Source organism: Schistocerca piceifrons, chromosome 3 (assembly GCF_021461385.2).
Source record: "Schistocerca piceifrons isolate TAMUIC-IGC-003096 chromosome 3, iqSchPice1.1, whole genome shotgun sequence".
Classification (NCBI taxonomy): domain Eukaryota; kingdom Metazoa; phylum Arthropoda; class Insecta; order Orthoptera; family Acrididae; genus Schistocerca; species Schistocerca piceifrons.
In genome coordinates, this window is record NC_060140.1 from 318,628,773 (window position 1) to 318,641,521 (window position 12,749).

The following is a 12,749-nucleotide window of genomic DNA, read 5'->3' on the forward strand; positions in this document are numbered from 1 at the left end:
TCATGGTCTAGTGGCTATTGTTGCTGCCTCTGGATCACAGGGTCCCGGGTTCAATTTCTGACTGGATTGGGGATTTTCTCTGCCCAGGGACTGTGTGCTTTCCTCATCATTTCTTCATCATTCATGAAAGTGGCTAGATTGGACTGTGTAAAGATTGGGACATTGTATGGGCACTGATGACTGTGCAGTTGAGCACAAATGAAACATCATCATCACCACATTTAGATAATTTATACACCGCTATTACTGAAGTGATATGTTTTGGTATTGATTGTCTTGAGGTTAAAATATGTTTCTATAGCCATTTGGGAATGTATATATTACATTTGTATAAATGCACTGCCTGACAAAAAGCAAGCATCCTGAAGACACCATCAGATGTCAATGTAACATCATATGCATGCATACCATCAGCAGGCATGTAAATGATTAGAATTGCAAATCTCTATGACAGATAGAAAAACCTTCTCAGTTCATTAGTGCTGTTCATTTTTAGTGTTGTTATCAGGTCTGGGTGGGTATTTAAGGGGCATGAGCAGCATCAGATTTTGAGTGATCACTGTCAAGGACACATGGATGCCACATGCTCATGTAAGACCGTGTTGTCAGCCCCTGACAGAGTTTCAGGCTGCGGGTCTCCATTACGTCGGCTGGTTGAATTGTGCAATATTCAGATTTGTGGGGCATTTGTATGTGACAGTGACCCAATGTTGGACTGGATGGGAATGTGAGGGCACATATATTCATCACTAAGGTTTCGATCAAAGACGTATGAGAACCATACATGAAGTTCACTGAATTGTGCAATGGACATATTGTACCCCCTTGACATCTGTGCCTGCCACCCAAGAACAAGTAATTGACTCCCTACAGCATTTTGTGTCATCCCACATTATTTATTAATTTATTATTAAGATTATCAGCAGCTGGACTAAGGAATTACTATCCCATGCATAGGCTGCTGTTATCACCACAGATGGCTGCTTTTGGAGTGGTGCCGTGACCAGGAAGCATGGACTGTTGATGAATGACATTGCATTGTGTTCAGCAATGAACTGCAGTTCCACACCACCCTGAATGGCCATTGTTGTTGGGTATGGTGGCACATGGTCAGAGGTCCTTTTCTTCCAATGTTTTGGAGAGGCTCCATGGTGTTACTCATTGCGTAATAGTGTGGGCACACCTGGATATGACTTAAGGTCATGGCTGGTAGCGACTGGGGGAACTCTAACACTGACAGCACAGCTGTATGTTATGGACATCCTGTGTTTTCATGTGTCACATCTCAAGTGACAGTATCATGGCACTCTTTTTCTACGGGCAATGATCATCCACATATGACATGTGTGTATGAACTGCCTGCCTGATGTTGAGGTACTCAAGTGACTAGCAAGATCCTCAGATCTGTTACTCATAAAACATGAGAGCTTTCATCTCAGACATCTTTTCTGTCCCTGTGCCAGGATCCAGGATATCAAAGGCCATTTACAACTGTTTTAGAATAGGTTGCCTATGAAGAGGAAACAATTTTCATGGCACTCTTCCAAACCAAATCAGTGCTTTGCATCCAGGTCAGAGGTGGTGCAACATCATACTGCTAAGTGGGCTTATACAGACTCAGTATTATACTGACTGAAATAACATCACATATCCTCTCAACTCAAGAATTTTCATTTCATTTCCATCTCCCCTTCTGAGTGCTTCAGACATTAGTTGAGTCCATGCAACGACATGTTGTGGCACTTCTGCTTAAATAATGGAAAATCTGGATTTACTTACCAGTATGAATTAGTAGTGATTGTAACTCTCCCATAGAGGAGGTGCTGAGTGGCAGACAGACATATTTAAAAGCAGACTTTTGAAAAATATCAGTTTTTGCACAAAATCCTTCATCAGACAAGAACCAAACACAGCACATACATACATGCACAACTCACAAATACATGGATACTGTCATCTTTGGGCACTGTGCACCACTACACCCAGGGACAGCAGTAGACTTCTGTGTGTGTGTGTGTGTGTGTGTGTGTGTGTATGTGTGTGTGTGTGTGTGTGAGAGAGAGAGAGAGAGAGAGAGAGAGAGAGAGAGAGAGTTGTGCGTGTAAGAATGTGTGTGTTTGTGTATGTTTTTCTCACTGATGAAGGACTTTGTCTAACAGTCTACTTTTAAATGTGCCTGTCCATAGCACATTACCTTCTCTTTGTGGTGAGTAGCAATCTACACTAATCCATATCATTATTTCATTTGTGCTTGAAATCATATTAAAATAAAAGCAAGTATTTTAAGATATCCCAATACTTGTTCTACACAAATATGACTGCATGATATTCACTGAAATGCCAAAGCAACTGGTATAGGCATGCGCATTCAAATACAGAAACTACTTGAGACATTAGGCGAGTCCATGCCATGTCATGTTGTGGCTGCCTACACGATATCAGCCAAGTGTACCACTTTCTTTGGCTCTTGAGTGTATGTTTTCTTAAAGATGAAAGTGGCTGGTATCCAGATGTTTCATATTGGGATTATTATGTCATACTTAACATATAAAAATATTATGCATCACAAGCATTAGTTTTAATTTGTAATAATATTTAACTTATTTTGAAATCATACTTCTGTTTACTTCAACTCATGATCTTTTTGGCTATATAACTATTCATTAGACTTGTTTTTTCTTTTTCCAGAGATGATACTGGGAGTCAAAATTCAGTTCTTGTATCCACATCTACTTGTTTGCCCAATCCCGGAGAAAGAGGCAGAGGAAGGTATAGTATCTGTTCATTTTGATTTTGAATTATTGTGCATTGTAACTGCAAACTGGCAGAAGCATTTTGTTTATATGTTGCGATAATTTCTTTGTTTTACTTCAGGGGACGACGCAGATCTCGCTGGAAGCTCAAATTCCATCACCAGGCTCTTCCACCAGAATATCTGGACCACTATGAAGCTGCAATGGCTCAGCAGGATGCAGCTGCTGCAAAATCTGCCCAGAGCAAGCAGCAACGTCCAGTTCCTCCCCTTGTCCCACGCCGCCCCCCTGTCATCAAGCGGGAACCTGAGGGTCAGTGTACATCGACTTCCCCACTGACTGCTGCAGCTACTGCAATTGAAAGACTGCATATAGTAGCAGCACCTAGTGATATATCTGGCAAAACCTATATGGATTTTCAACATAGAACTGAAGACAGTGTAATTACTGAAACATCTCCTAGATTTGCAAGACATAATGTCAACAGAAACAGTGAAAGGTGTGTTCCACCAAAAGGACTTTTGGGAAGCCTTTTAGCAAACACTGATAGTTGCCTCCTTGCAGATACAGGAATCAACAAATCATCTTGTGAGAGTGACCACAGAAGATCATCAGTCATCATATCATCTGTATCAAGTGGAACTGATGTGAACAGCAACAGCTGCTTAAACCATTCTACAGCATCAAGTGGAAATGTATGTTCTAACACTGCAAATAAGGTAATGAACTATCAGGACCTGCCATATATGGGAGAAATAACTCTTGACAACATGAAGCCACGGAGAGGAAGAAAACCAAAGAAAGCTGACATATGCCATTTAATTTACAAGAATTATGGCACTGTTTTTCCTGGCATGACTGCAAAGGCTGTTGCAGATACTACTGAAGAGTGGCATGGAAGACAATTAAATCAGCCTGAACCAGTCATATGTAACACATCCACTGATGTCACAGCTGGTACCAGTGTTGCACATGACTCATCATTTTTAAGGGCTAAGAATGGAATTCTTGAATCTTTTAAGGCCAATGTACCACTCAATCACAGTGATGTTCAGAACAGGATTATCAGCAGTTTACTGGAAAAGCGACTGACAGCTGTGTCACATGACCCTAATCGAGGAACTACAGTAAGTGCAGATTATTTACGTAATGTTGGTAAAGTGGAATCTCGAGTTGACACAGAGAATTGGGACAAAGCCCAAGGGACTTCAGTATTAGGTGAGGATGAGGAACCACTGAATCTTTGCATGAAAGACTTGAATCAGCTAAAAATTAGACTGTTAAGGAAACATGACAATTTTTATGAGTCAAGAACCAGTGAAGCTACCACAGTAAAAAGTGAACCCCCATCACCGAGTGAGGCGGACCACACAGAAGAAAGTGAATCTCTGCTTGATGACTTTCCCAGTGAGTGTGTGATTGCAAATAGTGAGCCCAAAGTCATGCTTTCTGCAACACCGGATAATGAAGGTGTACAAGAAGGTTTAAGTATGTTTCCTCCTTCAGTGTGTCCAAATCCGTCCTCAGTGTCAGTATTTCCATTTGATCCTAACAGTGCTGTCATTCCACCTATGCCTTCTGGATATGTGTACTGGCCAAGTACAGGAGTCTTTGTGCATCCAATGGCTCTTCAATCACAACTTCTATATTACCAGAAGTTAGGCGCAATACCCATAGTGCCTATTGCTCCAGAGCAGAGTCAAGGGTTCGTCCAATCACCTTTGCCATCAGTAAACATTTTGCCACAGGTCACTGCAACACCATCTCCTACCCAAACAAATCCTACCAAAATTGTTCCTGGGAAAGACCCTAAGTCAACACACAGTAAAACTGTGATTCCTAAAGCATTTTCAATGATGGTAGAAGCCAATCATAAAAATTCTACTAATTCCACACCCACATTGTCTGAAACCAGTTTTACTAGGATGAAGCGACTGGCACCATTGGGCAACCCTCCAGCCTCTGGAGCTCCAACAAAAAAGAAACGCTCTGCAATTTTCATTCCACCCATGCCAAGTGAAAATAGTACTAACCCCACAACTGAAGTCAGCATATGCAAATTCAAGTTTACAGGAGGGGCTAAACCAAGCCTTCAAGAAAAGAAAATGCTTTCTGTAGATTCTGGAGGTAATTTTCGTTACTACAGTGGAACAGGTGATAAATCTATGAGAGGGTATGAATTCTTTCCAAGAGAATCACTTCAACAATCAAGTGCAGCATCATCATCGTCTCCATCTGAGAATTTTCTTACAGCTGCTTCAACCATGAGTGGAGGTGACAGAAATATCCCTGTGAAAGATAATCACACGCAAGGAATTTTTCCACTAGACAGTTCAAGAACTCATGTTCAGCAATTTCCAGTGTCTAATGATATGCTAACAAGAGAACTGCAGAATGCTAATGTACTGAATAGGACTTCTGAACAAAGTGGGGCTCATTTCAGTACTGCACACAGCACTGATCATATCTTCAGGCCTGCAGATGTCGGTGAGGAAAATTCTTCACAATATCATTTATCACGTCGCAAACGGAAAACGAGAAAGTCTTTGGCTCGAGAAAAGTTGGAGCAGACATTTAAGGAAAAAGGATTTCTTATACAGACTCAACAGTTGGAATCTGCAGAAGGAGCCACCTACTGCAAATTCAGGCAGTTGAGAAAATTCACTCGTTACCTTTTTCGCTCATGGAAAGATTATTTACCAGGTAATGTTCGTGAGATGTCCATTGCAGCAGGTGTATCAGGAGTTGATGGTTCCCCACATCAGAGTCCTGAAGGAGCAGTATCAGAAGGAGAACTGTCTTCTAGTAGTCGTTCCTCACCAGCTACACAAGACCCTCCTGAACAGCCTCCAGTTGACTAATTTTCTGCTCATGAATCATGTAAATCTGTATATAAATTTATTCAGATTTTTGTAAATATGTAAAACTTCATAAACATTTGGAACACTTATTGATATCATGTCATTTCAGCTCGTAGGCAACAAAAAACTGAATTTACTGTATTTCATCTCTTCTCATCTTTATCTGTGTTGTTGAAGAGTTATATTTTATTTTTGTGAGTCATTGTCCATTGTTTTGTTTTTTCAGTGAAGCTGTTTAGTTCCTTGTCTACAATCTGAAGAACTGTTGTTACATTTGTAACTGAGATTAGTTAAGTTGGGCACTTTAATATATGATTCAGAAACACGAGTAACTTAAAATGCTGCTGTATAAAATGTGACGTGTGGAGCAATAACAGAAAACAAAAATATGGCCTGTACACTGTTCACTAGCCTTATGGATAATATCAATTCATTTACACTATTGTGTTAATTTAAGAAGGCAACAATTGTAAAATTAATTAATTTTTCATGTTAAAAGAAATCTATTTATTATTGTTCTGTAAAATAGATAAACAAAGTATTACACAATTATGAAAAAGGCTGTGAAATTTATTGCCATGTAAACTGTCTACAGCTCTTTCTCTTAGAATGTAGTCAGTTAATGTGTTTAAAACAATTATTTCATAGTGACTGAGTAACAGAAACAGCTTTTCTTTCTTTACCATGTCAGAATATTAATTTTTAATCAGTTACATAGGTTTTTTAAAATTTGTAATGCTTAGTTCAGATTGTTGCAATTACCGCCTTTTTCTTCCAGAGTCATCACTCATGTTCATGTGTGTTTCCTTACAAGTAGGAAAGTGGTCTGTTTTGCTTGTTTTTGTAATAGTATGTTTGTGGACTTCATTAAGTTACAGTGATTGCATTTGGTTTCAGTCTTAACGATTGTGTGTGCCCTGATTAGAGAGGCTAAGTGAATGTCTCCTTAATTTTGATCTCCAACTGCATTTCAAGATTGTTTCTAGGTTCAAGAGCTTTAAATGGTAGACACACGATAAAGTGTCATGTAAATATGTTATACCAAAGACCATAAAATTTAATTTTTATGATTTCAAATGTTAATGTTGAAATATAAATCAATAACACATACTTATGCTTCTCCATTCTTTTGTTTGGGTGGACATCTTTACATGGACATAATCCATAACAAACTATTACACATGAACCATATAATGGGAAAAATTTCTAGAAGTTATCATACTCGTAGTTATGTAATATTGATGAATAAACAGCTGTCATCATTGTATATACTATCAGACTGCACAGTAATATGACATAGCAAAAATTTGACATGGCAGGTTCTCAGAATAGAATATTTCACCTGTAATGCAGTTTACAGTAATGGAAATTACAAAATGTGGTGAATAGACAATACATTATAGCACAGAAAAGCACACATGCATGTAACTGTGGCAACACTGTTGAGGCTGCAGAGTGTGTGTGTGTGTGTGTGTGTGTGTGTGTGTGTGTGTGTGTGTGTGTGTGTGTGTGCTGTTATGTTTAGCAGCTTTCTGCCCTCATTTCCCAAAATAATTCAACATTTAATAAAAATATGTTTAATGTTTTAACACCTTTTATGAGCCTAAAGTGTAAGAGAATATTGTGATCATATGGAACAGATGTATGTGAGGTCATTGTCACAAACCATTTGTATCACTGTCACTATTACTATCTTTTAAAATCATATTTTGTACACAATCAGTTGTTACTTCAATACTCATTTGACCAAACAGAGTAAATGTGTAAATGCATGAAAACACAAGTAGTCAAATAAATTTTAGTAGGCTGGGCCCAACTTAATTACAGTGCAGTAATTTATGGCACATTTTTAATGTTTGAACATATATATAAAGTGAAATAACTATTTGAAATTAGAAGTGCCTCTGTAGCTTTACAATGCAGTACTGTACCATACTCAAGTGACTTTCCTTGGGATGCATTCTCTGGCTCCTTACTTGACTAAATCAGCTCAAAAGGGTTAATAATTAAAACTTATAGCCTATTCACAACTAGTATATGTTGCTTCTTATGGCTGCAAGGCATAATTGCACTTAATCGTAATAAATGTTGCTGTGTTTGTAGATTATATCATAAAACAATCTTTCAGGAGATCTTTTCAGAAATGAATTACAAATTGCATATCAGTACATGAAAGTTACAAGTAAGTTTTTACAATATTATATTTATATATCACCTCTGTGGCACAGTGAGATAAATCCACCCTTACTTATAGGAAAGTGACTTACAATCAATATTTTGCTCTACGGTCTCAATAAACAGATCAATTCTTGCAGTTAAGATGTTGCATTTAGTTAAGTTGTGCTTGTCAGTTTTGTCACAGTGATTTACAGCTACAAGAATACGACTATCACTACTAAATGTTTCAAGTTGTTTATCCATATCAGCCATTTATTACAAGGATATAATCATTACATATCAATCTGTTCAAGCTCACTTACATAAGATTGCATTTATTGTCTGTTACTTTCATGATGCTGTTGTAGAAAGCTTTTATTTTGACCTCTTTGTATCATTAGTTGTACGTGCACAATTCAGTTGCGTGAACTGGAAGTCAATAATAAGAATATGTTTGCCCATTCTATTATTTAAAAGTATGAATTTGTATTATATACCTTCCTGTCTTGGAATTTCAAATCTAATAGATCATATCCCTCTTTTTGGATCATTGACCATTGCTATCTTTGCCTATGTTGAAGAGATATCTTGAGACACATCATGTGCATCTTTGCTTTATATGTTTCCTAATCTACCAATCATAACTGTCTTAGGAAAGACTGAAACTGTACCTCCAATCTGTACTTCATGTTTTATTTATTATGTGTATGTTATGCCCTGCACCCTTTTTTGTATGTTTAGAAAAACAGTTAAGTCTTTTATACTATTTTGCCAGTGTGACGAAGTCACTAATTTATATAAGTTACAGATAACTACCCACAAAAACAAAAAACGGTACTTCTATGTACATTACAGATTTTGCTGTTCCTGGGAGTCAGTTGTCTTCACAAATCACACAAACTGTGTGAGTAAGTCTAAGAAATTTAAGGGTCCAATAAATATAATGCCTTAGTCCAGTCAGTTGGGGATGTGAATTAGTCCATTCGGTTGGAGATGCAACATACCAGAACACAAATGATAATATATTCCCACTCATGGTACTTAAGTCACATTGTACTATGATCATTCTAAAACAGAGTATTTTTGAGATTTTAAATATTATCTTTATGCATCATTGTTGTTGTTGTTGTTGTTGTTCTTGTTGTCTTCAGTCCAAAGGCTGATCTGATGTAGCTCTCCTTGTTTTAGTCAAACTGTGCCATAAAACTCTTTTCTCATCAGTTTTATTAAGTTTTTTTCATTAACTGTCTGATCTTCAGTATTCCTCTGTAATACCAAATTTTAAAAGTTTCCTTGCCTTTTGTTTGTACTGTTTATTGTCCTCATTTTACTTTTAATCATAAGAGGTGAAATACTACCTATGTTAGCATGAATGCCACATTCTTCATATCTCCAGGTGTAACATAGACCAGTAGCCTCCCTACCACATAACCGTACTGTACTAAGTAACTTAAGACAAACATGTTTGGGACTGAAGAATAAGCAGCTGACAGAGAATTAATTTTTCTGCTATTCAGGAAACTAACAGTATTAGAGGAAGAGCAGAAATGGATCATATCTAACCTCCTTTTGTTGTTAATTCCAAAAAGTGAAAAAACAGCCCTGAAAAATTATAAGCTCCAAACAATAAAAACAGGAGTTCTTATAGAGAACAAGAAAAATGTTAAAACTGTGCAATGCCATATGTGTTCTTACCATTGTGACTATACAGGAAGGAAGCACATAAAGAATTTAGTTTCAACAATATTAGCAAGACGGTAGATTGTGACCTGACTCCAAAGACCTGTTGAGTTAGAGACAGGAACAACGACAAGACTGTTACACATTCTAGTTTTCAGCAAAAGTCTTCTTCAGTAAAGAAAACACACCCACATTCTTACAAGCAAGCAAACATCAAGCACACAGTTCGCTACTGCCGGCACATCCGACCAGAGGACCATCTCCAGTCAGAGCTGCTGGTGGTAGCAGTCATGTGTGCATGAGATTGTTTGCTTATGTGAATGTATGTGTTTTCTTTGCTGATGAAGGCTTTGGCCAAAAGCTATAATGTGTAACTATCTTTTCATTGTGCATGTCTGCAACTCAATGAATTATCTTTACGATGAGAAGCAACGTAAGCTTTTGCTAATATTGTTGATGTTCCAGCCTAGAGTTGTCATTATTTGAAGAATTTAATCTTGTCATTCATTGTTAGATGGTAAAGGTGAAGCAGGACAGTCTCTATTCACCCTTCACACCATAACTGTTAACTGTGAATTCAACACCTGCTCATGTTATTAGTGATGAATATGTGAATGCAATAACTAACATCCTCCCCCCTCTTTCCAGAGAAAATGCTTTAGAAATCAGACTTTCAGTTTCTTACAACAATGAAGATCAAGTTCTTGAACTCAAATTATAACTTGCTCGCAGTTTTACCTTTGTATAGCTTGCGGGACTATTTTAATATCTTTTTGTCTATTTCCCACATAATCAGAGAACCTGCTTTCAATAAACAATTTCGTAACTTATGCAGTGTAGTTTAACATGTAGCTGCACTGCACTGCTGTGGCTTAATTTTTTCACGTGTGTCTTAACAGTAGCAGTTCACCTGCTTATACTTACACTTTACACTGAGATTGCTGTTGCTCTGTCAGGTACTGACCAATACACTTCGTTTGAATAGTTTAGCGTTAATGTAAGTTTGCTTTGTACAGAAATGGTATTTTGCAGTAAATACCACATTTCATGTTAAAAATAAATTTAATACAATATACGAAAATTTAAACCATTTTTGTCTTATGCATCCATAGTACAAACTTAATTTCATTTTCTTATTATAATTACCATGCTTATTTCAAAGGTAGTGAAAAAAGCGCTTTCCTCTCACAGATAATAATTATTTATTCTTTGTTATTATTGTTGTTGTTGAATTTGTTGTTACTGCTGCAGTTCCTTTTTACAAACCAACAAATAACTTATCTGTTCATGATGTTAAACTATCAAATGTGTTAACATTTATTTATTATATGTTTGAAGTGTAACACAATATTTTATTTAGTTAGTGTTGGGTTTTTAATACATTTGTCTGACAGAGAATAATGAACAGAGAATAATATGTTCTTTAAGAATCCACAGTAGAGTATGAATATTTTAAGAATGAAAAAATATAAGCTCTCTCCAAATGTGGCATTAATGTTTATTCATTTATAGGTGGAATCCAATGACTGAGACTGCACAAAAATTTGTTTTATTATAGTATGCTGCAAAATTTGAATTTGTACAGAATTTTTCAATATTTTAATCAGTATGTGTTATAAATGATGCTTGAGATACTAAACATTAGCTGCACATTTATGGTACATTTATGTCTGACTACGGCTGTTGATGTTTCTGTTCAAATAACCCAATATTGCCTAGTAAGTAATTTTAATTGGTGAAAGTTTAGAATAATTTAATTGATTCCTAAAGACTGCGGACAAAATCCAAATTGTTACTTCTTGGATGTGTAAAGTGGTATGTAATGCGTCACACTGAATGTTGTCCTATGAAAATCAGCCTCTTTTCAGGTGAGATTCTCAATGATGTTTGTGGGTGTTTTGTTCTGTGATGACTGAACAGCACTAAAATTATCATACTTGTTCACCAGTTCAGTAGACGAGTATACTTTACCCTTTTACCAGAGTTGCATAAATAAAAATATTCATTTTCATGCTTTTGTTTGTATTGTTACATTTGTATAAGATGTTATCACTTTTTGTATTTATAAGAGAAGAAGAGCCTGGAGTGAAAGTTTAATGAATATTAAAGATAAAAATTAAATACAAATAAATTTAAATTAAAGTCAAATTAAAGGTACAAAAGGGAAACTGTGAGCCTGTTGACCTGTTACCAACTATTAACCCTAGTAGTGTACATCCCTGAAATTGTCACACGAAGTGTACAATATATGCAAACTAACTTGACATTCAGCATGATGGCTGATGGGAGCAAACATACAGGCATTTCCCACTTACAGTTGCTCCCATCAGCCACCACAATAAGTGTCAACTTAGTCTGCATCATGGTCACAATGACCATCAGTTACTCGGTGGAGAAACTGACTGAAAAATTGAATATATTATAACGAAACTGGACTCTCTTGTACTAAACTCATTTTATTTCACCTCTCTCAGGCATTTTTTCTATCAATATTACTATTAATAAATCCATAATTCAAGACAAAGTAAAAACTGTCTTGGAAACTTTTCAGTGAAGAAAGCTGAAAGTCATCTGGCTCTAAAGACTTTGTTGGCAGTTTAATGAATTGCACACATTACATAAATATTTTGAGGTGTTCTCAGTTATTCATAAATCTGTTCATTCATTATTTCCACACTCTTGGAATACGGACTGTAGCATTAGCAGCTGGGAAGACTGAACTATTATGCACAGCTGTGCTCCAATAATAACCACTCTTACCATCGATGACTGTATTTTCTTCTTCAGTGTCTGAAGGTTCGGTAGACTGGTCAGTTTTGCCATTGACGATAACTGCTGCAGTAGCATCAACTTCAGAATCATTTCTATCACACTTTCACAATTGAGTTCTTTTAACAGTGCTTCCCAATTATCATCTTCTGTTAGTACAATGTCATTCCCATTTGATATTTTCACACAAATTAACTTCACACTCCACGAATGAACACAATGTGTACTCCAGGGTCACAGCAACCCTTAAAAGAATAATTCTGTTAAGTTAATTAAACAAAAATGCCTCACAAATTTGAACATCCGTCCTCTACTAGATAATACTCAATGCTGAATTTAGATGGTGGCAGTGGGCTGCATAAGTGCAGTGGCACATGCACAGTAACAAACAAAAAAATTCCAGTGTGAGTGGCCCTCATGTAAACTCCTAGGGTTAAATAAAACTTTTTTCCTACTTTTATCTGAATAAATGCAGAATTTTTCACTGTCTCAAGTGTAGCACAAGATATTGTTCACAGTCTTATCAAGG

General features: G+C 36.7%; 1 protein-coding gene across 8 annotated transcripts in view; it reads left to right on the forward strand.

The window, feature by feature from the left end:
• The window catches only part of LOC124787854, a 33,452-nt gene extending 21,556 nt beyond the window's left edge, over positions 1–11,896 (forward strand). For all 8 annotated transcript variants that reach the window (XM_047254812.1, XM_047254815.1, XM_047254809.1 and 5 more), the window contains 2 exons: positions 2,689–2,769; positions 2,875–11,896. In XM_047254812.1, the coding sequence (XP_047110768.1) occupies positions 2,689–2,769; positions 2,875–5,614 (2,821 nt within the window). In that variant the 3' untranslated portion in view covers positions 5,615–11,896. The remainder of the gene's footprint in view (positions 1–2,688; positions 2,770–2,874) is intronic.
• The last annotated feature ends 853 nt before the right edge of the window (positions 11,897–12,749 follow it).